Source organism: Mus caroli, unplaced genomic scaffold (genome assembly GCF_978045245.1).
Source record: "Mus caroli unplaced genomic scaffold, Mus_caroli_1 scaffold_11, whole genome shotgun sequence".
In the NCBI taxonomy this organism is placed as follows: Eukaryota; Metazoa; Chordata; class Mammalia; order Rodentia; family Muridae; genus Mus; species Mus caroli.
Window position 1 is genome coordinate 32,123,817 of NW_028227266.1, and position 26,532 is coordinate 32,150,348.

Below are 26,532 nucleotides of genomic sequence, written 5' to 3' on the forward strand. Positions count from 1 at the left end.
CTAGAGTGTGGTACCCATTGCAAACATCAGGTGGCTCACAAAAGCCTGGGACTCCAGCTCTAGGGGATCCAGTGCCTCTGACCTCAGAGCACTGGCACTTACTTATATGCAGGCACATGCATATGCACAAGTAAGAATACATCCTTTAAAAACTATACAAATAAATGGTACTTGAGTTGCAAAGCACTGCTTCCAGGCCTGTGAAGCAGGCTAGGGACACCTGCCAGTCATGACATGTTTATTCCTGACATGACAAGATGAAGAACAGCACATCCTTTCATGAATGTTCCTATCACCCTAATACAGAGGGTGATGTTCCTTATCAAAGTACAGCAGTTATTGCCCATTATCCTCTGCCATGTCAAACAGAAGCCCGCACCAACTTAACCTCTCTCCTCCTCTCCCCACAGTGCCACCAGATGACCCCATCATCTTAGGGGGGCCTGTGATCAGCCTTCGGGCAGGGGACCCCCTCAACCTCACCTGCCACGCAGACAATGCCAAGCCTGCGGCTTCCATCATCTGGCTACGTAAAGGAGAGGTCATCAATGGAGCCACCTACTCCAAGGTGAGCCTGAGGGAGAGAATGGGGGTGCAGGACAGAGAGTGAAACTAAAGATAAGGGGAGACAAGGGTGGTGGTTTCAGGTGCATGGGCACAAGTTCTGCCTCTCTTCTTGTGGAAGTGCTTCTGGTGTTGCTTCATTCCCCCTGTGTGTGCTTGTTTGCTTGCTTGTTGCTTGCTTGCTTGTTGCTTGCTTGCTTGCTTGCTTGTTTGTTTCATTGCTCACTTTAGTCCTCAGGCTGTTTCTTCCACTACCCTCCCCTCCCCAACCTCCCCATCCTATTCCCCAACTAGAATAACTAGAGGTGAAAACCCTAGAACAAGGAATTTCAGAAGAGGAGACTTGAGGCAGAAGCAGCCAGGCTAGGATTGCCACAACTAATTCGTGATCCTATGAATAACTGCCTAAATGCCCTGTCTGCCACAAAACCTCCTTAATTGAATTAAGTCTCAAGAGAGTAAAGATAGATAGAGCCTTTGGAAGGTGGTTATGTCATGAGGGCGTCTACATGAATGAAATTAGTGTCCGTTTAAAAGAGGCCTAAGCACCAAACCCAGACACTATTGCATATGCCAGCAAGATTTTGCTGAAAGGATCCTAATATAGCTGTCTCCTGTGAGGCTATGCCAGTGCCTGGCAAATACAGAAGTAGATGCTCACAGTCATCTATAGGATGGAACACAGGGCCCCCAATGGAGGAGCTAGAGAAAGCATCCAAGGAGCTGAAGGGGTCTGCAACCCTATAGGTGGAACAACAATATGAACTAATCAGTACCCCCCAGAGCTCCTGTCTCTAGCTGCATATGTAGCAGAAGATGGCCTAGTCAGCCATCATTGGGAAAAGAGGCCCCTTGGTCTTGCAAACTTTATATGCCCCAGTACAGGGGAACACCAGGGCCAAGAAGTCGGAGTGGGTGGGTAGGGGAGCAGGGTGGGGGTGGGTATAGGGAACTTTTGGGATAGCATTTGAAATGTAAATAAAGAAAATATCTAATAAAAAAATCTATTTGGAAAAAAAAAAATTTTTAATAAAATAAAAGAGGCCTAAGAAAGTCTCCTGTCCTTTTCACCATGTGAAGATGTAAGAGGACAGCCACTAACAAAAAGGCATCTGACCCTTGCCATACACTGGGTCAGTCTGCCCTGGTCTTGGGCTTCATAGCCTCAGGGACTATGAAAAAAAAAAAATGAACTTCTGTTGTTGGGTTAAACAGCCTGGATGAATCAAGACTTGTTTCAGAAAATACAGTAAGTGAATGTTCCTCCCAAGTGTTGCACATACACACTAACAAACTGTGCATTGTTCATCTGAAGTTCAAGGATAATAGGTCAGCCTGTGTTTTGATTTGCTAAATCCAGCCTGTTTTCCACTGCCACTTGCTGAGATGTCTGGACAGAGACGAGGAAGGGCTAAATCTAAGCTTTGTACCTTGAAGTGCTTGCCTATAAGGCTGCTTTTCCTTAGCTCACACAGTAGCACCCTGAACTGGCCCCTGCTGTACCCCATTGCTTTGGTTTTTGTTTTCACATGTTTTGACAGCTTAATGGATCTTGGGATATGAAGGCAGCCAGGTTAACTAGTTCTCCAAAAGAGTTAACAACTTACTATTTACTCTTCAGCTCGTCTGGAATCCACAGCCTATGCTTCCCTTTTCACTCTGTCCTGTAGTCCAGAGCAGGAGCCTCAGGACCAGCAACCGGAAATATCAGCTCTCTCTACAGCCCAGAGCCCACCAAAGCTCATCGAGCTATCCATCCCTAAACCTGTGCAGCCCCTACCCTGCCTCATCCACCCCTTTCCCCACAAACCACAGCAAAGGTTCATCACACACTCTCTGCTCCACTCCCAGTGGCCTGGTGTGGCGTGGCTTACCATGTCCCCTCCTCTTGTGAACTGTGAATAACAAACCAACTCTACTATGGTCGTGGCTTCTTCATGTGTTCATGAATACAGCCAGAAATAACCAGTGCCACATACCTCCCCAGATGACTTTTATGTCATTTCAGGTGTAGTTTACGTTCTGCTGAGACTTCCAGATGAAGGAGACCTTGGAGGTCCATTGGCCCTTTTTATCTAGGGACAGAAAACTGGGATCTTGAAGGGTGGTGCCTGGACTCAGTTGACTTCTAGCAAACTTAGAAAACCTAGGTTTTCTTCTTTGTGGGGGGGGCTCTTCCAGACAGGCTCAGATCCCTAAGGTCCCCCAAACACCACCAGATGCTATATCAGGATGCCAGGCAAAGCAGCCTCCCGGCTCTACAGTTGGGCTATAACCTTCCAGGACCCTGACTTGGGGCCCTCAGTTTTAGAGGGTGACAAGGTACATGCTTGTTCTGATCCCCAGCTGGCTCCTCCCCATAGGTCCTAAACAGAATAAAAGTCTTTTCCATCAGCAGAGGATGTGAATAAAAGGCCATTCCTATTCTAAGGATGGTTCTGTCCCATCTCAAGTTGGCTCTGCTGCCAAAGGCCACAGATCAAAGCTTGGCGTTACCACCCAGATCCTGGGGCCAAATTCCCAAACAAATGGCTTCTCTTGAGCCTGAATCAACCCTAGGAACAATGCCTTCTCTTGGGACATAAGTCCTCTGCTCACATCCTGGGTGGAGCCTCACTGTGAGGATGTCAAGAAAGGCCAAGGTCATCCAGGGGAGACTGGGAAAGAGTAGGGTGTTTCTACATTGGAGGTGCCTGTCCCAGGTCTTTCGGAAGATAGTCCAGCCTGACCCTCCCAGGATACAGAAGAGAAGAGGATACACCTCATCTAGTGAAGACCGGGGTCAGGATCACCCTATGAGACCTATTCCAGGGTAGCGTACTCAGAAGGCCACTCTCTCCCACACAAGGAAGACAGCTCAGCCAGCCTGGCACATTGCCTTTCTGGAAAGGAAACTGTGTACCTTTCCTTGCCCAGTTCCACCCTTATTTGGACTGTCACAAGGAGAATGGCATCTGGGCCAGCTGCCAGACCCTGAAGGGCCCTGCCAGGCTCGGCTCTCTGTAATACTAGGCAACTGATTTCCTGGGCTCAGTTTCCTCCTCTGAACATGAAAGAGCTGGAAGAGACAGTCAGGAAGTGCTCCAGCTATGACAGGCTGCAAACCCATGGACTGCACCTTAATAGGAGGAGCAGCCTGGCCCAGGAGAACGATATGACCCAAGCTGAGGGGCTGTCTGAGACTGACCCCCACTCCCCATCTTCTTCCAGGAGTTCAGCCAGGCAGTTTCTTCTCCAGAACTGCAAAGACAAGTGTCATAAGCTAAATAGGACTTCTGACTTACTTACAAAGACAGAGTAGCTGGGACCACACAGTACACACACACACAACCACTCAGACAGGGTCCACAGGAAAGTCCCCAGGACTGGCAGCTTGGGATCTAAGGTCTTCAGGATTTGTCACATTGTGGTAGTTAAGCACACTGATACTGAAGCTGAGTGGCCTAAATTTGATTCCAGGATTGTCTGTGACCTCATCTGTATGCTAGGAACATCATTAGTACCCAGGTCTAGAGATGGCTGGGCCATGAGCAAGAAACCTATGTGGCAGGCTGAGCCTGCAGTAAATACAGCTGTTGGGACCATCATGGGTCCTCTGGGTCCTCACACCTGGCCACCTGCATTTTCTAGATGCTGTGGTAGTGTCCAAACTCAGTAGTCCACAGGGTCCTGCAGGCTGGCCTTCCAGCATGTCATAATGCCTCCCAATGAGAAATGGGATTGATAATACCTGTTAGGGTTACCGCAGGACTCAAAAGAAGACACACAGCAAAGTTCCTCGCAGAGCTGGTGAGATGACCTTGCATTTGCTGTCGAGCCTGACTACCCTAGCTTTTCCCCCAGGATAGAAAGAGAGAATTAATACCCACAAGTTGTGCTCTGACTCCCGCATACACACTATGACATATGTGTGCACACACACACAATACATAAACACACAAACAAATAAACAAATATAAATAAAATAGATATCCTGTCCATAGAATCTTGGGGGGCAAGATTCTCCCTTGTTCCTCCTGTGCCTGACACAAGAATGGGTGTCACAGGGCATGCATCTGAAATGTCAGCAATTCTGCAACTCCAGGGAGGGAGGAACTGGTGATAGGAATGGGCTTAGCCCCAAGGTCCCTGGGGCACTCTTCCCAACCCTTCTGCAGCTTCCCCAGGGAGGGTGACTGACCTACTAAGGGCCAGAGATGGTTTTGTTTTAGGAGATGCAGCCTTACACACACATATATACACACACACACACACACACACCCCACTCACCCCACTTCTTTGTTTTCTTCACCTCAAGCTCCCTGCCTACTCAAGGGGTTGTCAACCTGCCACCCCCTTGTCCCTACTGGGCATATGCTAAGGTGAGTTCCAGAGACCTTGCCCAGGAAAGCAATGCTAGCTCACACGCCCCAGGCCCTCACGCTCTGTGGTACACTCTGACTACTCCAGTCACTCCATCACTTTGCATCTGACTTGTCAAACTTAGGGAGCCCAGAATCTCAACCCTATTCTATATTATGAGATAGCCACCTGTGCTCACCTTATCTATGAAAGACATCTCTTCTAGCCCTAGGGCAGAAGGCTGCAGGCGTGGTCTCATGCAAATGACACAACAAAGACCCGTGTTATCCACAAATTCCTATTCAGCCCAGATAACAACCGGTCTGCCTACATGGACCCCTCAAATGTCTATAAAAGGGGAAGCAGAGAGATGATTTAAAAAAAAAAAAAAAAAAAAAAGACAGCAGGTGGGGGAGGTGAGTGGGGAGGGAGAAGAGAAAAGGCCTTGTTGCCAGGCAATCAGGCCTGCTCAAGGCCTCTCCAGGCTGTTTGCATATCAATGAGCAGCCCGTATTTAGTACCAGAGTTGGGGCACCCACACATCCTGCCTTGCCTTCAGGCTGCCCATCTCTGAGGGCTCAGTCTGGCTTTCCACTGTGTACCAGACACCCTGGGAGGGTTGGAAAGATCTGCCACCCACACTGGGCAGCAGCCCCGAGTGCGCTCAGCCCCCACAGTTCAGCCTCACAGACCAGGGCTGAGAAAGCAGAGTGATAAATGCCTCAGTGACCTCAGGAACGCATGGAATCATTGGCGTTGGGCACACAAACAGGAAGCTACACCAGAGCCAGTTCTGTTCAAAGGGACACGGAAAGCCTCAGATAGTTTCTCAGAAACCCGTGAGAAAGTTCCTTCGACGCAGTGAGTGGGCAGAAGCCCATGAACACCCACAAACAGAAGTGGGGGCATGCGCGCAGGAGAGAGGTAGAAATCCACTCTTGGAGAACTGAGCTCCAACACAAAGTTGACCACTTGATGCTGTCAATGCAAAAACCACGGGTTTCATCTTAAAGGGAACAAGAGAAAGTTTATTTTTGGAGCCATTTTGAGCAACCATGGCCCAGGAACATAGATTTAGGTTACTTACTCCAAGTTAAGTGTTCTAACGTGAAAGACGCTTCATGACGTTTTAAAAGTTTTACGGAGCAAAGAAAGTCATAAGTCAAGCCAGGTTTAAAATATATTGGTGGGTACACCAGAGAGGCGGGTACAGAGAGATGGGGGAAGCTTCGCTATAGGCTCAAGATGCTACCTTGAACCTTGGGGTTGGTGGAAGCTAGTGGTGGAAGCTAGTGGTGTGCTAGATTCCAAAAGAAAAAAGAAAAAAAATATCTATTAGTCACAGGTTATTAGTTCTTCACACAGAGGGGCAAGAAATGACTGTTCCAGAGGACTAAAACAAGCCCAAGATCAGCAATTAGCATCTGGACCTGCAATCTTCCAGTGTCTCCTTCTTACAGAAATTCTAATTAGTTGATCAGTCTCTGCAAACACAGTTGGTTTTCAGGATTTTTGTTCACAGTGCCTATATAGTGTGTATATGCCCAGCGCCTGACCCCTATCTATCCCAACATGGGCTGGATCACTGTAGATCCTCAGGGGTTGCCATCAAAACCACATGGATAAGCCTAGGGGACTGGTAGGCTGGAGTCTGATGCCGCAATAGCACCCACCACCTCCAAGGAGGTAGTGAGTGAGTCAAGGAACAGTGACACCATTATAATCTTGTCCTCCACCCTAACCACAGAGCTGATTTGTATGCTGGGGAAAGACTCAGTGCCTGAGGTGTGTCCCCCAGAGACAAACTCGGTGAGGAGAGAAGAGAGGAGAGAGGTGAGGGGTATAGGGATGAGAGAGTCAGGGAAGCAGGTCTCTGATGGAATCAGCAAAAGATAAAATGTCCCACTTGGGAGACACCTTCAAGGCCACCAAGTCTCAAGGCCTCATTTGCATATGAGAAAAGTGATGGAGGAGACTTACAAAAGAGGAACAAAGCAAGAGATAAAAGAAGAAAGAAATTCAAAACAGACTGAGGGAAGAGGAACGTCCACTCGCCACTCAAAAGACAATACTCATAGTCTGTGGAAAGGAAGTCACGTGTAACCAAGGGTCAGCCCTGAAAAGCTGGAGGAGCCTCAGACACTGTCTTAAGGACATGGGTACATGAAAGAGCTTCTTTTATAGAGACAGAAAGGAGATACAGTGGGATAATGGCCACTGAGCAGGGACCAGCCTGGACATCCTGGATCTTTAGTCAAACATCTCAGTTATCCTACAATGTAAACCGCATAGCTGATACACAGAACCAGAATAAGAATGGTATTACCAATTCTGGTGATCACCACAGTCTAGGTTCTATTGGGCTGAAAAAAAATCTTTCACAATTTTCTTTGGAATTTGGGGTACAGAGCAAAGGAAGAGGAAACAAAAAGGAGCTTTGCTAAGAACCACTCCCAGGCAGCCACCAGGGCCAAGTTATACCTCTGGTCATCTCGTACCCCTGTGGGCTTGAAGCTTCAGACTTCCCTCTCCAGTCCATCCACAGGTGTGTCAGTAGATCTGCCTGAGGGGCCAGAGGCACCGCCCTCCTCCTCCTTGGGGCTGCTGCCCAGGCTGTGCCTCTTTCTGAGAATTGGGAACCAGAGCCAGGTACACAGCCTGTCTTCTACAAGGGTGGTTCATGACAAGGACACTGCCTGCCCCTCATTTCCCTTTTTGTTTAATGAACACATCTTCCTTTTTCTCTAATTAGGTGGAACAAACAACTTGAACCAGAATTTTTATTTCCCAGAAAAGCACCCGCCTGGACACAGTAAATATGTCATTAATCATCATTCTGAGGCGGATGAACACGCTGGGCCAGGAGGAGGAGAAGCAGTCAGAGGGCCTAATTAGAGCGAGCCCCCCCCCCCCGCTCCCCTCCCACCCCCATCCTCACAGCCCCACTCTCCACAACCGAGTCCAGAGCCCTCAGTTGGAGGGGTTCTTGGCCAAGTTAAACTTATGTAAATGTCCCTTGTTAGCACCTCAGAAAAGGAAAGGAAAGGATACTGAAAAACAATCCTCACCCACCCCATCCCCTCCTCTTCCCTCCCTGCCTTCCCCCATTCTACCCAGAGGTCTTATTTTCATCCAGGAAATTGTTCTTATTATCGCTTAGCTATTTATAGAGGTGGTGAGGTCTGCTGAGCAGCCCCAAGCCAATGTGGTAATAGGGTGCCTGCTGCAGCTCCCTCCACACACTGGCTTTGGTTTGGGGCTAAATTATATTCCCTCTAGCCCTATATTCTGAGACCTCCAGTTGGGCTCCTAGCCCAGAGGCTGACCTGCAGACTGTGGGCTACTAAGACTGGCCAATTGGAATGCTGGAACAGGCCACGTCTCTCTCACCAGCCTCTCTGCACAGAGTTAGGACCAACACCCCTCCTTATAGGATAGAAAATACTACAAGGCTTCAAGCCACAGAGTCAGCTTTACAATTACAAGAGGAAGGGCAGGGCTGTGCCTCTGCTCTGTCTTGCTCTAGAACGTTAGAGACTGGCCTGACCTACAGTAGGAACCACTACTGATACTAGGCTGATACTAGGTTCTACTTATTCCAGAGGCCACATGCTCAGCCCCAAATTTAAAAGGGCCATGCTGAGCTAAGGGCCTAGGAGATGGGTTCTGGCAGCTATGAGCTGCTGTCAACTAGCTCAGTGACTGGCTTTTGTGGGACTTGATCATGGTGTAGCCACCTGTAAGGCCTGGGTCAGGTGCCCATCAAAGAATCCATCCTCAGGGGAACTTACTCTTAAGGGTGAGTCCCAGCTCTGCCCACCATGTTTACGCTGAGCTCAGCATTCACTTGCAAAATGCTTCTTCCTTGCAGCAATTCTGAGAACAAAATACAAAGCCATTGCTATCTATAAATAGAATCATACATTCCCTGGCTCCATCCAGGTATAACAAGACTGCACCCACACTCTTTCCCTTTAGAATGTCAAGTTCCTTCCCAGGGAGGAAGCCTTTGAGTCCGAACAGACTCCAATCGCACCTGCAGTGGTTCTTTGCCTACACTCCACCCCTATGTGTGCCTATGTTAGTGGGCTCAAAGCTGATGGAGAACTGTCTGCAAAGAGTGCTGACAGGGGTGGGGGAGGGGGACGAGGGGTGCTGCCATAGCGTTAGAATCCAGGAAGAAAAAGCAAAGACTCATGGCTTGTGTACAGCCATGGCACGATGCTCAGCACCACAACTTGGTGCTTAAAGCATGGATGGGGAAGCTAGGTGGTGGCGGCACACACCTTTAATCCCAACACTTGAGAGGCAGAGGCAGATGGATCTCTGTGAGTTCAAGGCCAACTTGGTCTAGAGCTACACAGCGAAACTCTTTCTCAAAACCCAAACGGGGTTGCGGGGAGAACATTGTTGGGGTTGTAGAGACTAACAAGTCTGAAGCCACCACGCTGCCAACCCAGCTGTGTGACTTCAATGGTACAGAGACCTTCCATGTCTCTTCTAGCTCCTGGCAGCTCCCAGTGCTCCTGCCTCTGTGACCATTACTACATAGGCTCTCTAAGCCTCTCTCTATGTTGTCTCCTTTTCAGCAAAGGATATGGTCTAAACCCAGAATGGTCTCATCTGCAAATGAATCTATTCTACGACTGGGGTAGACACGAATTGGGGGTGGGGGTGGGGCAACCCTTTCCAGAAATGCTACTTTTTCCACTACCTTGAGCGTGAGTCTGGGAAAGTTTCACTGTCTTGATGAGCCTTGCCTGTGACAGAAGGAAAGCAGTGGCATCTACCCATGCTGTGGTGTGGTGGGAGCTTTAATGAGGTCAGGAGGTGCAACAATTTGGGACGGTACAAAGGCTTCCTAGGCAAACAATCAAAGGTGGGTACACACAGACGAACGAAAACCCTACCTGTGCCTGCCATTAACTGGATGGCCTTAAATGTGTTCACTCTTCCACAGATTCATTCCTTCTCTTTGCTGCAACCCTTCCCCTCCTTGCTGCAGTTCCTGAGAGTCACCAGCACCAGGAGCAGAGCAAACAGATGCTGCTTAAATCTTAAACCGAGCCATCCACGACTCTCTCTTCTCTGAGCTGTGGTCTGTCTTTAACTCTCAGGCTATCTCCACTCAGTAACACAGGCTTCTCTTCTTTCACCATCTCTCTCCAGACCCTGCTTCGAGACGGCAAACGAGAAAGCATTGTCAGCACCCTCTTCATCTCCCCAGGAGACGTGGAAAATGGACAGAGTATTGTGTGCCGAGCCACCAACAAAGCCATCCCCGGAGGAAAAGAGACCTCTGTCACCATAGACATCCAGCGTGAGTACCAACTGACCCTCTCTGGCCTGGCCAGGCCTAGGGTTGGAACCAGTCCATGTGGGTGTGTGTGTGTGTGTGTGTGTGTGTGTGTGTGTGTGTGTGTATGCAGATTCATACAACCTGTGCATGTGCACAGAGGCCAGAAGAGGTTGTTGGATGTCCTCCTCAACTCTGCCTATTCTTTAGAGGCAAGCTCTCTTACTGAACCTGGATCATATGTTTTCTCTACTAGGCTAAAAGCCATTAAGTTCAACTGTAAATGTAACTTTTATTCGCCTGGGTGATTATTGTCTCCAAGGCTTACTTCCTCAGTCTGCTAACCTAGGCCTAGTTCTGGAAGCTTCTAGTCTCTGTACAATCTTATCGAGGCCTAGAATGTTTTCGGCCTCTGAGACTTCCTGCTGAATAAGCTCACCCTTTCTAGTTCTTTTTGACTGGCTGATTCAACTCAGTTGTTCTGGATCCAACTCCTCTCCAAACTGACTGATTCAATCACACTTTACTCTCAAATTCTTCTGAATCATTCTGCTTGTCCTGAAACTAACTCTAGCAATCTGTCCTAATCTGCTAGCTCATTCTCATTCTTGGGCGTGTTCTGTCTTCATCCATGGCCAGCTCGTTCTCCCTCTGCAGCCTGTCTCTATACAACTAATCCCAGTAAAACTGCCTCCTTCCTCTCTGATTCTCTCTCTTCAAGTAGCTGCTCTTTCTTCTCCTGAGGGTTAGGCGCCTCCTATTCTGTCAAATCTTTCTCTGATTCATCACTTTGTCTGCCACTCAACTAGACATTCTGTTCAAACATGGGTACTTCTTTCTACAAACTAACTTTATCTTCATTGTTTGGGATTAAAGGTGTATATAAGGGCACATGTGTATTCCAGCCAGAGGGGTTAAAGGTGTGTGCTAAAAGTTGAGCCATACTACAACTAGAAACAGTTTTTTTTTTTTCTGTAAATAACACAATCTCAGGGTTCACAGTGTGATCAAATATCCTGCAAAACCCCAGCAGTTCTCCTACCTATGTTCTCCTTGAAGCTGGAGTTATAGTTGTACACTGGATGCCAGCCTGTTAAGTGGGGGCTAGTATTCAAAATCTCATCCTCATGTTTACGCAGCAAGTGATTTTAACTCCTAAGCCATCTCTCCAGTTCCATAATGCTGATGAATTTAAATACTTTCTAACAGCCCTGGCTCACTTAGGGCTTCTGGGTTCTGTGTTGTACACAGCTCTTCGGGGCTAAAGAGTGCACGGGAACTGTGTCTTGGGATTCTCAGAGCTGGTTTTGACAGCCAGAGGACAGAAGTTTTCTCTGAGCAAATCCTAACTGACACCCTTTAAAATGCAGAAGGAAGAAGAGATGTTTGTTAAGTATTGGGTGAGGCTCAAACACCCAGGCAAACAACTCCTCTCCTCTCCTCTCCTCTCCTCTCCTCTCCTCTCCTCTCCTCTCCTCTCCTCTCCTCTCCTCTCCTCTCCTCTCCTCTCCTCTCCTCTCCTCTCCTCTCTCCTCTCCTCTCCTCTCCTCTCCTCTCCTCTCCTCTCTCTGTATTGCCATTTGCTGTTAACAAACCCCTTCTCCCATGCCAAGCTTGATCCTCAGTGAGAGTGAGAGCAGCAGAATCCTTACCAAGCCTAGGGCTGGGGAGATAAAGAGACTAGAGAGCCAGACCACGGTGGCACACACCTTTAGTCCCAGCACTCAGGAGGCAGAGGCAGGAGGATCTCTGTGAGTCTAAGGCCAGCCTGGTCTATAGAATGAGTTTCTAGGACAGCCATGTCTACAGAGAGAAACCCTGTCTCAAAAACAAAAACAAAAACAAAATGAGACTGGAGAGAAGCACCTTGGCCATGCTCCTCCATCCCTGCCAGGATCCCACCCCGGGTCTTAGCACCATCCAGCAAGCAGATGTGATGAGAGCAAAGCCCAGCTTTGGAAAGTAGGTAAGATGCTAGTTCGGTATGTGGTTCAACATTTCGAACAGATAGATGCATTGCCATGAACTGGGTGGCTCCAGACGTGTCCTTTCACTCTGATAATTCGAATCTCTGGTCTGATTTGCTGATGATATCCAAGACCTCTTCCTATTCTTGGAGCAATCGAAGCTGAGAGCTCTCTCTCAAACACAAGCCAAATCTGGGGGAAATGGGGGTGGAAGACAATAAGTGTCTAAGTCCCTTGCTTCCTGGCTGCCATTTGTGGCTGTGGCACTTCTTAGGCAGGAGGCTATGACAGCTACAGAGTCCCACATAAACATAGTTGGTTCCCCCGAGATGGAAGCCAGGACCTTGACAGAGAAAGATGGAGGAGAAAGAACATCTTTGCCCAAGATTGATATCTGTTGCCCCAAGAGAACCTAAGGACAAGAATGCCATCATGAGAGTATCCCACATACATCCAAATACAAACCCCCTCCAGATGCACTCCACACAAGGACTGGTTGACTGGCTACGTCGTTAACACAGGGCTGTACCTGAAAGGACCTGGGTATGAGGCTAGCATGAGGCTTAGACCCAGGTTTCAGATTTCCCAGTTGGGATCTTTCCAAGGCAGTACAGAATAGTGGTTGTGGTCCAACATTCTCTCTAGTTTGAATTCTGGTTTTGCCTTTTACTGATTAGCCTCATTAGTGAATTGATTTGAGCCTTAGTTTCCTCAAGGCGATCATGTGTACCTCTTAAGGTCACGGTTAGAATGAAATGACATCATTCATGTCTATTCTTTGCACCATGCGTGACATATTTTGATTAAAGTATATACTATGGTTGAAATCCACAGTGGCGGGTGTGGGGTGATCCTTCCCCAGATGTCATCACAGCTGTATCCATTTGATCCAACACTCCATCTCCCCTAGCTGGGAGGTGTGTTTATGTATACCTAACACGTAAGGTCCAACCCTTCTCCATGCCTTCCTCTTCTTCCTCCTCCTCCTTCTCCTCCTCCTCCTCCTCTTCCTTTCTTCTCAAATTCACTTGCTCATTCAGTAAGCATTCAGCTGTTTGCAGTGGATACCACAGGCTGGATCAGAGCCGCCTTTGCAAACCTGCTCATTTTCTCAGTCAACCACAAAGTCTCCAAACTCAGCAAAAGCGCATTTGTTGTTTGTTTCCCTTGGTCTTTATATGTTACCCAACGGAAGACAAAGCCCCCAGATTGAGTAATGGGAGAGAAAGCGCAATCCCCCTCCCCCGACACACACACACACATACACACAAAACCTCACCACATCTGGACTCTGTGTCCAGCTGCCAAGTTTCAAATGGATATGCTATAAAATCACTGAGTCATGAAGTTTCTCTCCGCACCCTCCACACTTCTCCTGAAAATGCACATGTGCACACACACACACACACAGGTTGCTGATGGAAACACTAACAGACTCTCAGCTGTAACATCTGTTCAATGTGATCTCAGTCCCACCCTCCTGCAAGTTATGCATCCGACATCTCAAGTGGGATTAAAATCATGTTTAATAGTTGGGTATGACATAAACTATTTATACCTCTGGAACTTGGCAGACTCCTAGAAACTCATATCCTGAGGAGAGGAATGGAAACAGAGATGTGGCATCCCAGAGCCTGGGGATAGAGATGCAAATAAAACTGACTGCAGTGGACCCCTCTGGGTCTATTCTCCTTAGGCCCTAGGGACCAAGGGTGTCACAAGGGAAGGAGATGCTGATAACAGGATATACAGGGCATCCAGCAAATGAAGACCCTCGAAGGGTCCCCCAGTAGGTATGTGTTCCACCTTCTTGCTTCCCAAGAAATCATCACTCTGTAAGGAGCACCAAGAAAAGGTTGAGCCTTTGGAAATTTCTCCCTGAGCTCTGTAGTGGGAATTTTGAACTGACACCATCATATCAAGCAAGAGTTGAACTGAAATCACCTATCACCCATCAGGACTGGAGTTTACAATGTGAGGCTAGCAATGTACAGGGGTCCCAATGGCAATTAGCAAACTCCTCTGGACAAACTCCTTTACCAGAGAGGATGCTCAGCGTGGCCAGCCTGCCCTGCACAGGACAGTGTGATTGTCAGCCGTTCCTGAGAAGCTGTGTGAGCCACGGGGAAGAATCTGTAGGACTTGCTGGGAGAGTTGCTGGGAGTCTAGGAAGTGAGAAGAGAATCCTGGTGATCCCTTGCCACAGTACCTTAGTAAGTCCTCGAATCTCACTTAAATGGATTCCGATGGTGAAGACCAGATAAACCCTGAAAATTGATGACACCCCTAAACAGTAGGAAGTAGCTTAAGAGACACAATGCCCTTATTCCCTCTTCACCATTGGTTTCCCCTCTCTTTTTCTCCCCTTCTTTTTATAATAACAAGAAGGGAGGAATGTTAGCACCAGGTCACTCCAAGCCCAGGCCTAACTATGTGACCCTTGACCTGTGTTGCCAGGACAACGACCCTCAATCCCACAATCCACTTGGCTCAGTTCACACCCTCACTGGTGTGATATCATTTTCCGAATAAATTAGGGGATCACCCCCTCCTCTCTCTCTCTTTCTTCTCTTTCTTCTCTCTCCCTCTTTCTCTTTTTCCTCCTCTCTGCCCTTCTACCCGCTTTGCCGCCCCTCTATCTCTGCACAATAAATCTCTCCCACGTGGAACCACCTTGAAAAAAAAAAAAAGAAAATCGAAATTAATGTGGATGAAATACCTACCTGTATTGCTCAGCTTCCTATCAACGTAGCAAAAATCCGAGACAGAAAAACAAACAAAGAAACAAACAAAAAAGGTTTATTTCAGCCCACAATTTGAGATGATCCACTTCACGATCAGGTGGTCCCATTGTTTTAAGAGGGCACCTCATGGCAGGAGTGTGTGTTCATGGAAGCACCTCCCCAAGGGCCAGGGAACAAGGAATAAAGAAGAGACTGGGATCTCACAAGCCCCACAAGGCCTCTGTTAGACTTCCCACTGCCCCTACCCGCCTCAAAATTCCCAGTTCCTCCTCAATAGTGCGTGTTAACCCATGACCCTGGGGGTGGAAGGAGGCTTAAGTTCCACAGTATAGCACCACAATGTTCCCTGTAACACCAAATAAAAAGATGCACAGGCCAGCCGCTCCTGTGCCAGAAGAGCCACCTGTTTGCACTCTTCCTTCTGGAAGTAGGAGACAAGGTCGGGAAAATAGACGCAAGTGGCCACCTGCTGCTCAGAAGTGGGGGTTCTTTGCTGGCATCCTCAGATAGCAACCCCGCTCAGCCCTGTGTCCATACCCGGCACCCAACCTCAGCAGCAGCTCACAGACAGAATCTGGGAGAGCTCAGAACTCCAGGATAGAGTCACTCCCTGGGGTGCCCCACACATGTATCCTCCATAGCCTCTGAGAAACTGGCTTCTGACTGCATTTTCTGAGACTGAATCCACAGAGAATCCTTGTGAACGTCTGGTACCCGGGCACTCATTGCCAGGCACAAGGTCAGGAGATGACACGCCCCAGGTACTAAGGCCATGAGAGCTTGGCGCCCTCTAACTCAGTCAGGGAGTGCACTCTAGCCAGGCTTCCAGGCCTTCTGAGGAAAAGCTCACCCTCCCTTCCCCTGCACTTTGGATGCCAAGATGCCTGGAAGTGCTGGACCCAGGCTTGGGAGCTACAGGGAATATAGTGTCAGGATGAGCCAATCTCTGGGGAAAGCATGAGACTGACTACTCGAGAAGGGAAAAGCCACCAGACCAACAGGCTGTTCCTTGGGCCTAGGTCTACTTCTCTGCATCTCTGCAGATCTTCAGTGTTGCGTCCGCTCTCGACCAGCAAGAACGACACGACCACCAGTCCTTCTAACAGCAGTTTATTCAGAAAACTTCAGTCTTCATCTCTCTTCTTTCTCTTCATCTATATCTCCCCCGAACCCTGGGCCTCTCACTCTTATATACTCTCAGTTCCCATCCACTCACAGCAGGCCACGTCACCTCACTAGTTATGCAGCTTCAGCTAATCAGGGCAGCAGGGGCATATCTCCACCAAATATGGATTCGCCAGTATCCTGGTACACCTGCGCAGCTCTCACGATGGTTGTGGCTTATATTGAGGTGAGGAAGTCAGGTGCAAGTCATAAGACTTAGCTGCGGTCCCTGACGCCTTCTTGGGACTGCTGCCACACCCGCTCCTCACACTTCAGTTTCTGATAGACCCATTTTTCTGATCTCCCCATGTCTGTCTGTCTGTCTGTCTGTCTATCTCTCTGTGTGTCTCTCTCTGTCCCCCATCCCCATTTTCCTGTGTTCTTTGTTTCATGTGTTCTTTCTCTCCAATATCCTATCATTTCCTACATGTTAAGTCTCCCTGACTTTCCTGAGTTATGTATCTTAGTCTGGGTGTGTCTGTAAACAGCCTCATCTCACTCTTTATCCCCCCTCCCTACCCCCATCTCTAGGTTTCTACTTTTCTTACCCTTCTGCAAGCCTCAGTGGGTGCCCCCCCGCTCCTCATCTGTATATCTGTCTCTGTCTCTCTAGGGTGTCTGTCTTTCCCTGTGATTGCCACTTCCAGTCTCAGTGTTGTAAGCTTTGCCTCCCTCAGTTTGCCATGACTACAACCAAACACCACATAGGTCCCTCTGTGGGCTCCCCATCTCCCACTTTCCATCTCCTCCACCTCAGACCATTTAACATTTCAGAGTGTGGCTTCTTATCCTGTCAGATGAGAAAACAAACTGCCCCTGCTCAGGATACTGAGGGCCTGCTGACACCAGTCAGGACTCAGCAGAGATGAAAGGATGGAGATGCTGCCTTCGAGTTACCCGAGGCCCCACAGCCTTTACATGATATTTCACAAACGGAAAAGCTTGTACTGTGTGTGGATTGAGTGGCCCTTCCCACCACTCCCCTCAAGTGGAGTGGAAGTTGAAGCTAAGCCCCATGTCTGGGGCCAGGGAAGCCAGTGCACCAGAGATGGATGTTCAGTGCAGTTCCAACCCTGAGTCATAGAGGGACCAGCCCTCAGCACCTGGGGCTATCTGAAGCAGCTACTTCTAGGGAGCAAAGTCGCCTCCTGCTGAGGCCTCCCTCACTCTTCAGGGAATCCCTGGGTGACAGGATCCCAGGTTTTGCCCTTCCCCGTCTCCCTGCCCTGTTCTTTCCCCATCAGTATGTGAATCTCTTCTCCCTGCAGATCCACCGCTTGTCAACTTGTCCGTGGAACCACAGCCGGTATTGGAGGACAACATCGTCACGTTCCACTGCTCTGCAAAGGCCAACCCAGCTGTCACCCAGTACAGGTGAGCATCACTGCTGTGAAGACAGCCTGGTCTAAGGCTCCTCCACCCCAGTGCCTGTCATGTGGAATGTCACACATGGCCACAGTATTGCTTCACAGCAGGTGCCCAAACAGCCTTCCCCCTCCCCGACATGCCAGACACACTTGCTGGCCAAGCAGACCCTCTCTTCCGTTCAAGCTCAAATGTACGCCCCCCCCGCCCCCCCCCCCCGCGCCGCCACCAAGGAATCAGGGGTGCCTCTCCTCTTTCAATGGCTTGTTTATTTCATATTTCTGAAATGACAGAACAAGGCTGAGACACATGTTGAAATCGCTAGCAGAATGGGTAAATCAGTGTACTTAGCACTGCATAGTTGGCCAGAGCCCAAAGGGCACCTGGAATCCTGCAGAGCCACCCCCTCACCCTGTATCCTCATCCACAGAACTGATAAAGGCATCACTGTTTTTCACATGCCTGTCCCCGCCTTCTGACCGAGTTTCTCAGAGGCAAGAACTGCAATTTAGTCACTTATGGCTCTCAGCATGCAGCGTATCGCATGGCATAAACTAGGCATTCCTTACATGCATCTGACTGATCAAATAAACCTTCAGAGCGGCTCCTCTGGGCACCTCCCTGCCTGTGCTTATCATCACATGGCATTCCAGAAACTAAGTGATCTCAAAGGTTGATGTTTTGTAGAGCTTCCCGTGACTCTAACATCCCACCAACCCAGGCTTGATGGCAGAGCCCAGGACATCACTTCCACGATGGATACGAGCTATTAAGCTGCAGCTTCTGCAAGTGGCAAGAATGCTAATGGTCCCGGCCAAGGAAGGCAATGACTAGGGATATAGAGGAGAGGGATATAAGACATGAGATATGAGCCTGAGTGGTCCCAGCAGGTGGGAGAAAGAGCAATGGGCCACAGAGAAAGCCATGGTAGACTCAGGGTGGACATAGTGAACTGCTCTGGCGCCCTGCAGCGTGGATAATAGAGCAGCATTGGAGCCAGAAATTGGGAAGTCCTACAGTCTCTCTATCCATCCCTTCTGAGTTAAGCCTCGCTCCACTGGAAGCAAGAAGATCAGATGGCCTCTGATATCATCCACCAGAAAGATAAGGAGCCCCCTACTCCCAGGAATCCTATTGTCCAGTCAGATCCTGAGGCTGGTTTGGCCTGGATCTGGCACTATCCAGAAGTGACAGAAGATGCAGAAGTAACTAAAAAGGTGCTTTTCTCTGGGCTTCTAACTGTCCCTGACATCCCCGTGTTTCTCTCCTGTCTGTGCCCAGCTCTCAGCTCACGGTCCCTAGACAGGGGTACTCTTCCCAGGAGATACTTCAAATGCCAGCTCCTTTCTCATCCATAAGCATCCCCCACCAGACAGGCAGACAGCCTGTCCATTGACCATCACCAAGTCCCCCAAAATGCCTAAGGAACCTAAGAGACTGAGACACTCAACTCCCCATTTCCCTGTCACTGCCAGACTCTCTGTTGTCTAGAGGCTCCGTGAGCTGTTGAGCAGAAAGCATGGCAGCATGCCCCAGATAGTCAGCAGGCTTCACCCAAAGGCCTGAAGCCCTCCACCTGCCTTCTGACCTCAGCAGGGTACCTAGCTGCTGAGTCTGACTGGAGACCCAGAACAGCAAGAAGAAGGATAGAGTATGGGCACACACAGGGACGTCATTTTGAAATGTGCACGATCAAACATGAACTACTAGCAAATCTAGGTAAAGAAAAGATGGCAGCTAATTGAAATTCAACCTTCTTTCTCTTTGAGATTTTTACCTCTTCAAGCTAACAATGTAATAAATGAACACAGAGAGAACATGCAATTCCCCTAGACTGCTGGGTTCTGTAGGACTCCCTCCCTTCCTCTCCTATGCTGAAGCATTCTGCATCCTCCATGAGTTCCTGGTAAAAAAGGAGAGACAAGAGTGATTGGGATCCCTGTAGATGGTCACTGTTCTTATTCACTGCCAATTCTTAGAGCCTTTTGATTAGTTGAAGTGTCTATGGTTGTGGAAGGACCAGCTTGGACTTGCTTTAGGTCCCAAAGGGACTTGGGAGCTCTTTTGGCCCTGAGGAAGAGGTGGGGAAACTGGACTGAGCTCTAAAGGCAAGGAAAGATTTGAGCTCCTGTTCAACCCCTTCTCCCCAAAGAGGTCTTGCCAGCAACATCCCAGATTCATCTTCCACATAGTGCTGAGACCCAGGAGAAAAAAATGCCTTCAACAAATCTTTATCATCGTAACTACATGGGTTTTCCCCAAATGACGTTGACAAGATTACAGGGATCTTTGTTTCTTCCATTCGTTTATCTTTTTTTTTTTTTTTTTTTTTTTTGGTTTTTCGAGACAGGGTTTCTCTGTGTAGCCCTGGCTGTCCTGGAACTCACTTTGTAGACCAGGCTGGCCTCGAACTCAGAAATCCGCCTGCCTCTGCCTCCCGAGTGCTGGGATTAAAGGCGTGCGCCACCACGCCCGGCTCCATTCGTTTATCTTGATCACTTCCTCCCAGGTCCATCTAAGAGTCTGTAATCTCTGAAATTAGACATGTATCCTCTCTCAACCCTACCCTGGGATAGGAAGCTACCACTCCACTGCCTGAAGGGACCCAGGGACCAGGCTCAAACACAACAAGAAATGCTCTGGTCTTTATTCTCTGAGGTCTTTGACAGATAAGGGATTAAAAAGAACACAACTGCCCAGATGAAGCATGCAGGGGCTGTGTGACACACCAACCTGCAGCTGTGACATGTTTGGTCTCTTGATTCTGTGATATAAATAATTAATCCTCTTACATTTGTTCAGACCAAATTAGACATTGATTGGAAAGGCTTAAGCAGTTCAAGCAGGATCTGGGAGAGATGGTGATGATGAGGTGGCAGACTGGGCAAAGGCGGTGAGCTACAAACTGGAAGGAAATAGATGGGATAAGCAGGAAGCTGCTCTTTGGATCCCAGATCCTATGGCCCAAGACTGGAATGAGATATTCTTATCTCATGTGCTTCTTTTTTTTTTTTTTTTTCACTGTTTTTTTTTATTACATATTTTCCTCAATTACATTTCCAATGCTATCCCAAAAGTCCCCCATACCGCCCCCCACTTCCCTACCCTCCCATTCCAATTCTTTTGGCCCTGGCATTCCCCTATATTGGGGCATATAAAGTTTGCAAGTCCAATGGGCCTCTCTTTCCAGTGATGGCCGACTAGGCCATCTTTCGATACATATGCAGCTAGAGACAAGAGCTCCGGGGTACTGGTTAGTTCATCATGTTGTTCCAACTATAGGGTTGCAGATCCCTTTAGCTCCTTGGGTACTTTCTCTAGCTTCTCCATTGGGAGCCCTGTGATCCATCCAATAGCTGACTGTGAGCATCCACTCCTGTGTTTGCTAGGCCCCTGCATAGTCTCACAAGAGACAGCTATCTTTGGGTCCTTTCAGCAAAATCTTGCTAGTGTATGCAATGGTGTCAGCGTTTAGAAGCTGATTATGGGATGGATCCCTGGATACGGCAGTCTCTAGATGGTCCATCCTTTCATCACAGCTCCGAACTTTGTCTCTGTAACTCCTTCCCTGGGTGTTTTGTTCCCAATTCTAAGAAGGGGCACAGTGTCCACATTTTGGTCTTCATTCTTCTTGAGTTTCATGCGTTTAGCAAATTGTATCTTATATCTTGGGTATCCTAAGTTTTGGGCTAATATCCACTTATCAGTGAATACATATTGTGTGAGTTCCTTTGTGGTTGTGTTACCTCACTCAAGATGATGCCCTCCAGGTCCATCCATTTGGCTAGGAATTTCATAAATTCATTCTTTTTAATAGCTGAGTAGTACTCCATTGTGTAAATGTACCATAATTTCTGTATCCATTCCTCTGTTGAGGGACATCATGTGCTTCTTGACGGGCCTTCAGAGATCTGTTTAATGTGTGAAGGAAGTAAGGGAGAAGAAAGACTGGATAGTCAAGATATGAGCAGAAAGCACTAAGGGAGTTGGGGGATGGGAGTTACCTTCCCAAAAGGCCTAGGTTCAACCCTCCAAAATCCAATCCTATAGGCAACTCCCACCTCCTTCCTGCCTTCCCTCCTTTGGAATCTCATGGTGAGCTGGCTCAGATCTCTTCTGAGGCAGACACTTCCCATGGCAAGCTGTATCCTATTTCTTCCTCTTTGGGTAAAAAGAAAAGCCAACCTGGCCTAGAAAGCACAACCACAAATCCTGGAGTTCTGGGTTACAGACCTGCTGGGCCCCCTGATGTTCTGACAATCTGATCTTGGTGAGCATGGCCCTCTCTAAGCTCCCCAGTGAGTGCCCCAGGAAGAAAGGGGAGAAGCTCCCATCTTCTCCAGGATCCCCCCAAAGAAAAACAGCCTGCCTATCTGAACCAGCACCCTTGGGCACAGACACAGGTCAAGCCCAAGCTACATGCTCTAAACATCAAGTGCAGAGAAGGCTTACCTGAGCTTCTCCCCACCCACCTCTCAGCTATCAGCCCCTCATCAGCCTCGCTGCAGTATCTCACCACTTATAAGCCCTCCCTTCAACAGGGCTGAAGGAGGAGAGGCTGGACACCGATCCCCAGCTGTGTGTCTGGAACAGAATTAGTCCACCTCAGGCAGGGGCCATGCCTGACTATTAAGTCTGGTCATTAAATTAAAGTTAGGAATTGAAACGACTCATGAATAACTCATAATGGTTTGTTGGGAAGCTCCTTAAGCTCTCGGGGAGCTACGGCTTGCTCTGTTGTTAAACTATAATTGTTATTATTAATCGTGTTCTTAGTAGTTACTCGATATTAATTCAAGATAATAACCACATGGAGCCAGTCTAGGTGTTCCTTGGGATGCAGAGAAGTGGCCGTCTCTCTTGGTGCTAGACAAAACGCACTGAGCCAAGAGCTAGAGAAAAGATGGAGGAGACAGAATCTGTGTGACCAAGAGAGGCCCAGGAGTGAAGAAAGGAAGGGAAGAGACATTGCCGTGGTCAGAGGATGGCAAGTACATGGACCAGCCGTGGGACCTAGAGGCCTCTCCAGCTTTTTTTTTTTTTCTCCGTTTAAATTTTATTTGTATACAAAAATATATTATGATGGGAAAGCTTATTATGACCTCCAACTATATATAAGTAATTACAAATATTTCCATAAAAGCATTTTAAATTATAGAAGAGCTATGTTTAAAGGAGTAAAAACACATTAGATAGATCCTCTGTTGAATATGCTGCAGGTAGGTAAACAAAGTCAGCTTCACTCTCCGAACTGCCCAGAGATGGGCCCAATGGCTAATGTTATAGTGAACCAAGAATGGCCAGGGGGCAGGAGCCTCAGCTCTGCCCTCTCCTGCAGCAGATTCTAGTAGCCAATTTGCCAGGTCCTCAGAGCCTTCTGGACCCCAAACTCCTTGCTTCACATACTTGCTAAGGTTCTGTCCAGATGGGCAATGAAGTCTTCGAGCTCTTTAGTGTCACCTAATTTGGCTTTCCGAGGAGTGACAGAGGAGGGCAGGAGAGCTGGAGAGGAGTTGGTTGGAGAATTCAGCTTCTCATCACTGAAGGTGAAGCTGTCCCTGTACACTGAGTCTGCACTCTCCAAGTCGCTGAAGCCGCTGCTGTCGCTGACGCTGGCGCTGCTGCGCCGCTTCATGCGCTCCAGGTGCTCCTCATAGTGGAAGTGGCGCTCGTGGAAGGGCGACGCAAAGTCGGCCAGCACCGCCTCGAACTCGCACAGCACGTCGGTCAGGTCGGCAGCGGCCGCGGAATCCATGGCCGGGGCTGCGGCCGCGACCGCCGTGGGACTGCTCTGCGCCGAGGGCGGCTTCATGGAGAAGTTGCTCAGTGACACGGGTAGCAGAGATGCTGCGAGGTGTTGGCCCTAGTGGCTGCCTGCCTGCACTGCGGTCTGCTCCGGTGCTTCTGCCTTGCTCCTTGCCGAGCCTGAGCGCTAACTACTCACCTGCCCCTCTCCAGCTTTACAAACAGCCCAAGACAGCTGCAGATTCCCAGGAGCCTGGTTAGAAGTTTTATGGTTTCCAAGAGTGAATGTAGTAATTTAAATTTAAGTCAAGGAGCTATAAATGCTTTTTCCCTTAAGAATCTGTAATCTAAACGTACACAGGCAGGCACATATACATACACATGCACACACACATGCACACACACCTGCACACATACAAACCTTCGATACACAAACACATACACATATGCACTCACACTCGTACACATGCATACCCTCACATGCACATACATACATATATGTACATGAACATATGAGCATTCATATGTCCACATATTTATTCACCAGTATTCATGTACAGATGGGTATATGCATGCACATACACTTACATACATCCAAACCCAAACCCCTTATATGAACACATAAGCACATATTCACACTTATATTCATGTATACATGAATACTTATATTCATGTACACATGTACATTCTTACACTTACAGGCACATATACATGTACACACACACACATATATATATACATGCATATATTTAAACTTCCACACATATAAATACTCTCGTGTACACATATACACATATGTCTATAAGTACATAGGCACATACTCACTTGCACACAAGCAAACCCTCATAAAGTACATATAGGCATACATGCATACACTCATGCTTGCATACACATGAAAAGCCTCATGGGCATATGTGAATACATTATGTGCACTTTTCCACATGCACACACACTCACCTGCCCTTTGTGCACATGGCTGTCACCTAGTGTCTGTCCCAATATTGTAGTCACTACTCCAGGGTTAAGATCAAGTGGTGCCTAAAGCTTTTTTAGTCTCTTCCTTTCAAAACGGTCCTAATTAGCTCATGAGCAACATTTCCTACCCACTGGTCCATAACCAACCAGGGCAAATGGAGCTGTGGCCTCAAGAATCTACCCTGGGAGGAAGGCTGAAAAGATCAACAAGAAGAGAGGGATGGGGGTGGGGCATGATGAGGGACCTGTGATGGGGCAGAAGCTAAAAGAGCTGCTGAGTGAGGACATAATGTGTAGATTCAAAAATCTACATTACTTGGTCTGGAAACCAAACTTCTCGAAGCCTATTTTATCTGTGTGTGTGCCCCCCCCCCCCCCCGCACACTGATATGTGTTATATTCATGCATGAATAGGGCATGCTTCATTAGCTCTTACTTCTGACATCATACACTCGGCCTCCCTTCTTTTCCTACATAGCCCATGTTGAGGCCCAGGATAGAACTCGGACAGTATGGCCAGGCTGTCTGGTGACTGAGAGTTGGATTATCAAATGTCCTGGCCACCATGGGATAGCCAGCCAGGTCACTCACCCCCCCCCCCCAAATAACCTACTTGTCAAGTGCCTCTGACTGCTTGTCGACCATGGCTCAAAGGCAATCACCTGCATGACCACCTTGTGGGTACAAACTCATCTCCTCATTTTCTTGAGGGATTGGTGGGTCCAGCTTCCAAGGGGATACCCTCCCATAGACCTCTGACCTCCATTGCAGGTGGGCCAAACGGGGTCACATCATCAAGGAGGCATCTGGGGAGCTGTATAGGACCACGGTGGACTACACATACTTCTCAGAGCCTGTATCCTGTGAAGTGACCAATACCCTGGGCAGCACCAACCTCAGCCGCACAGTGGATGTCTACTGTGAGTGTGGGGGCTCAGGGAACCCTGGGATCAGGCAGTGGGTGGTGTGTGGCTGAGACTATAGCTAGACTCATCACACAAACACAGTGTACATGTTGCGTGTTACAGCATCTCCTAGTACCACTCCTGTCTAGATCCTTGACTCCTCCCTTTGAGGCACCATCTCATAGTGCAGTGACCGGTTACTGAGGACTGGGAGGGCTGACCAGCAGGAATCAAGAAGCGGCACTACTATTCTGGTGCCCATGGATCCCAGTCTCCTCCCAAGGATCCTACCTCCTAATGCATCCACAATGGGGGTTTCAGCATGTAAATCTGAGGGGGTCACATGTACAGTCCATAAGTATATCTTATTTCCCCATTATCAAAATGAGGGAGATGTACTCTCAAGGGCATGCAGGGAGTAAGTATCAGGGTGAGGACTGAAGCCAGACAATAACTAAATCCATCACCTATACACACTCCACTGTCCCACTGCTCCTTTTCCTCACCAGTGGCCCAACAGATGAAGTCAACCTACTTTTAAGGACTAGCCAGATGGATGTAAAAAACAAAAAACAAAAAACAGAGGCCCTGTAATCCAGGCACTCAAAAGGCTAAAACAGGAGGATTGCCTTGAGTTTGAGGCCAGGCCGGGCTACTTAGTGAGTTCAAAGCCAGTCTGAGATGCTTATCACAACCATATATATAATTAGTTCACATACAAACCATTAGTATGTGAACGTTTTAAAAGCACCTTCACAAAGTTGAATTTGCCTGACCCTTACGTCCTACAGAGACTCAGTAGCTATATTGTCTTACCTGTTACATCCCATCTTGAAACTACTCTCCATCTCCTGGGTCTAGACAATGAGTTCTAGTTGCCTTCTCAATGAAGCACTCCAAGGCTTTCGTGCACAGCTCTCCCCGTAACCCAGCCACTATATGGAACAGGCTTGGTCTACAGGCCAAGGGTGGTGGACTAGGTTAGACAAGGACTCACACGCACTGAGTAGAGGTGCCAGAGGTGGGGTCAAGAGCTAGTCTAGTTCTAGAAAGCGAAGAAGGGGTCTGAGGTGTCTTGGATAGAAGACATCCTGTAAGAGCTGCATACCTCTGCGCACACGGGAAACACTAATTTGACTTCATGTTTATTAAAGCAATTTTAAAAGGAAGACATTGAGAAACATGGGGGCATGTGAGGGACATATTAGGAGCATGAAGGAAGGTAGTGAGTGCAAGACATGATCGTGTTTCATTGCGTACATGGATGAAATTCTCGAGAAGTGAGAAAAATTATAATAATAAAATATTCCAAATTAAAAAAAAAAGAAGACACTCTGTAAATCCCTAGAATGGTGAACCAGGTCATTTCAAGTCAGGGTCCTGATGCCCAAGATTTCTGGAGCAAGAGGTTCCCTCAACCTTTTGAAGCCAGATGAAACAAGGACTTTAAAAAGAAAGGATTAAAA

General features: G+C 48.2%; 1 protein-coding gene and 1 pseudogene across 7 annotated transcripts in view; one reads left to right on the forward strand and one right to left on the reverse strand.

Annotated features, from left to right (window-relative positions):
* Kirrel3 (kirre like nephrin family adhesion molecule 3) overlaps positions 1–26,532 on the forward strand; it is a 573,977-nt gene that overhangs the window by 526,651 nt on the left and 20,794 nt on the right. For all 7 annotated transcript variants that reach the window (XM_085844510.1, XM_085844512.1, XM_029481204.2 and 4 more), the window contains exons 6-9: positions 411–568; positions 10,075–10,225; positions 17,345–17,450; positions 24,933–25,081. In XM_085844510.1, coding sequence (XP_085700636.1) covers positions 411–568; positions 10,075–10,225; positions 17,345–17,450; positions 24,933–25,081 — 564 coding nt within the window. The remainder of the gene's footprint in view (positions 1–410; positions 569–10,074; positions 10,226–17,344; positions 17,451–24,932; positions 25,082–26,532) is intronic.
* LOC110301220 (regulator of cell cycle RGCC pseudogene) lies at positions 22,490–23,386 on the reverse strand (annotated as a pseudogene).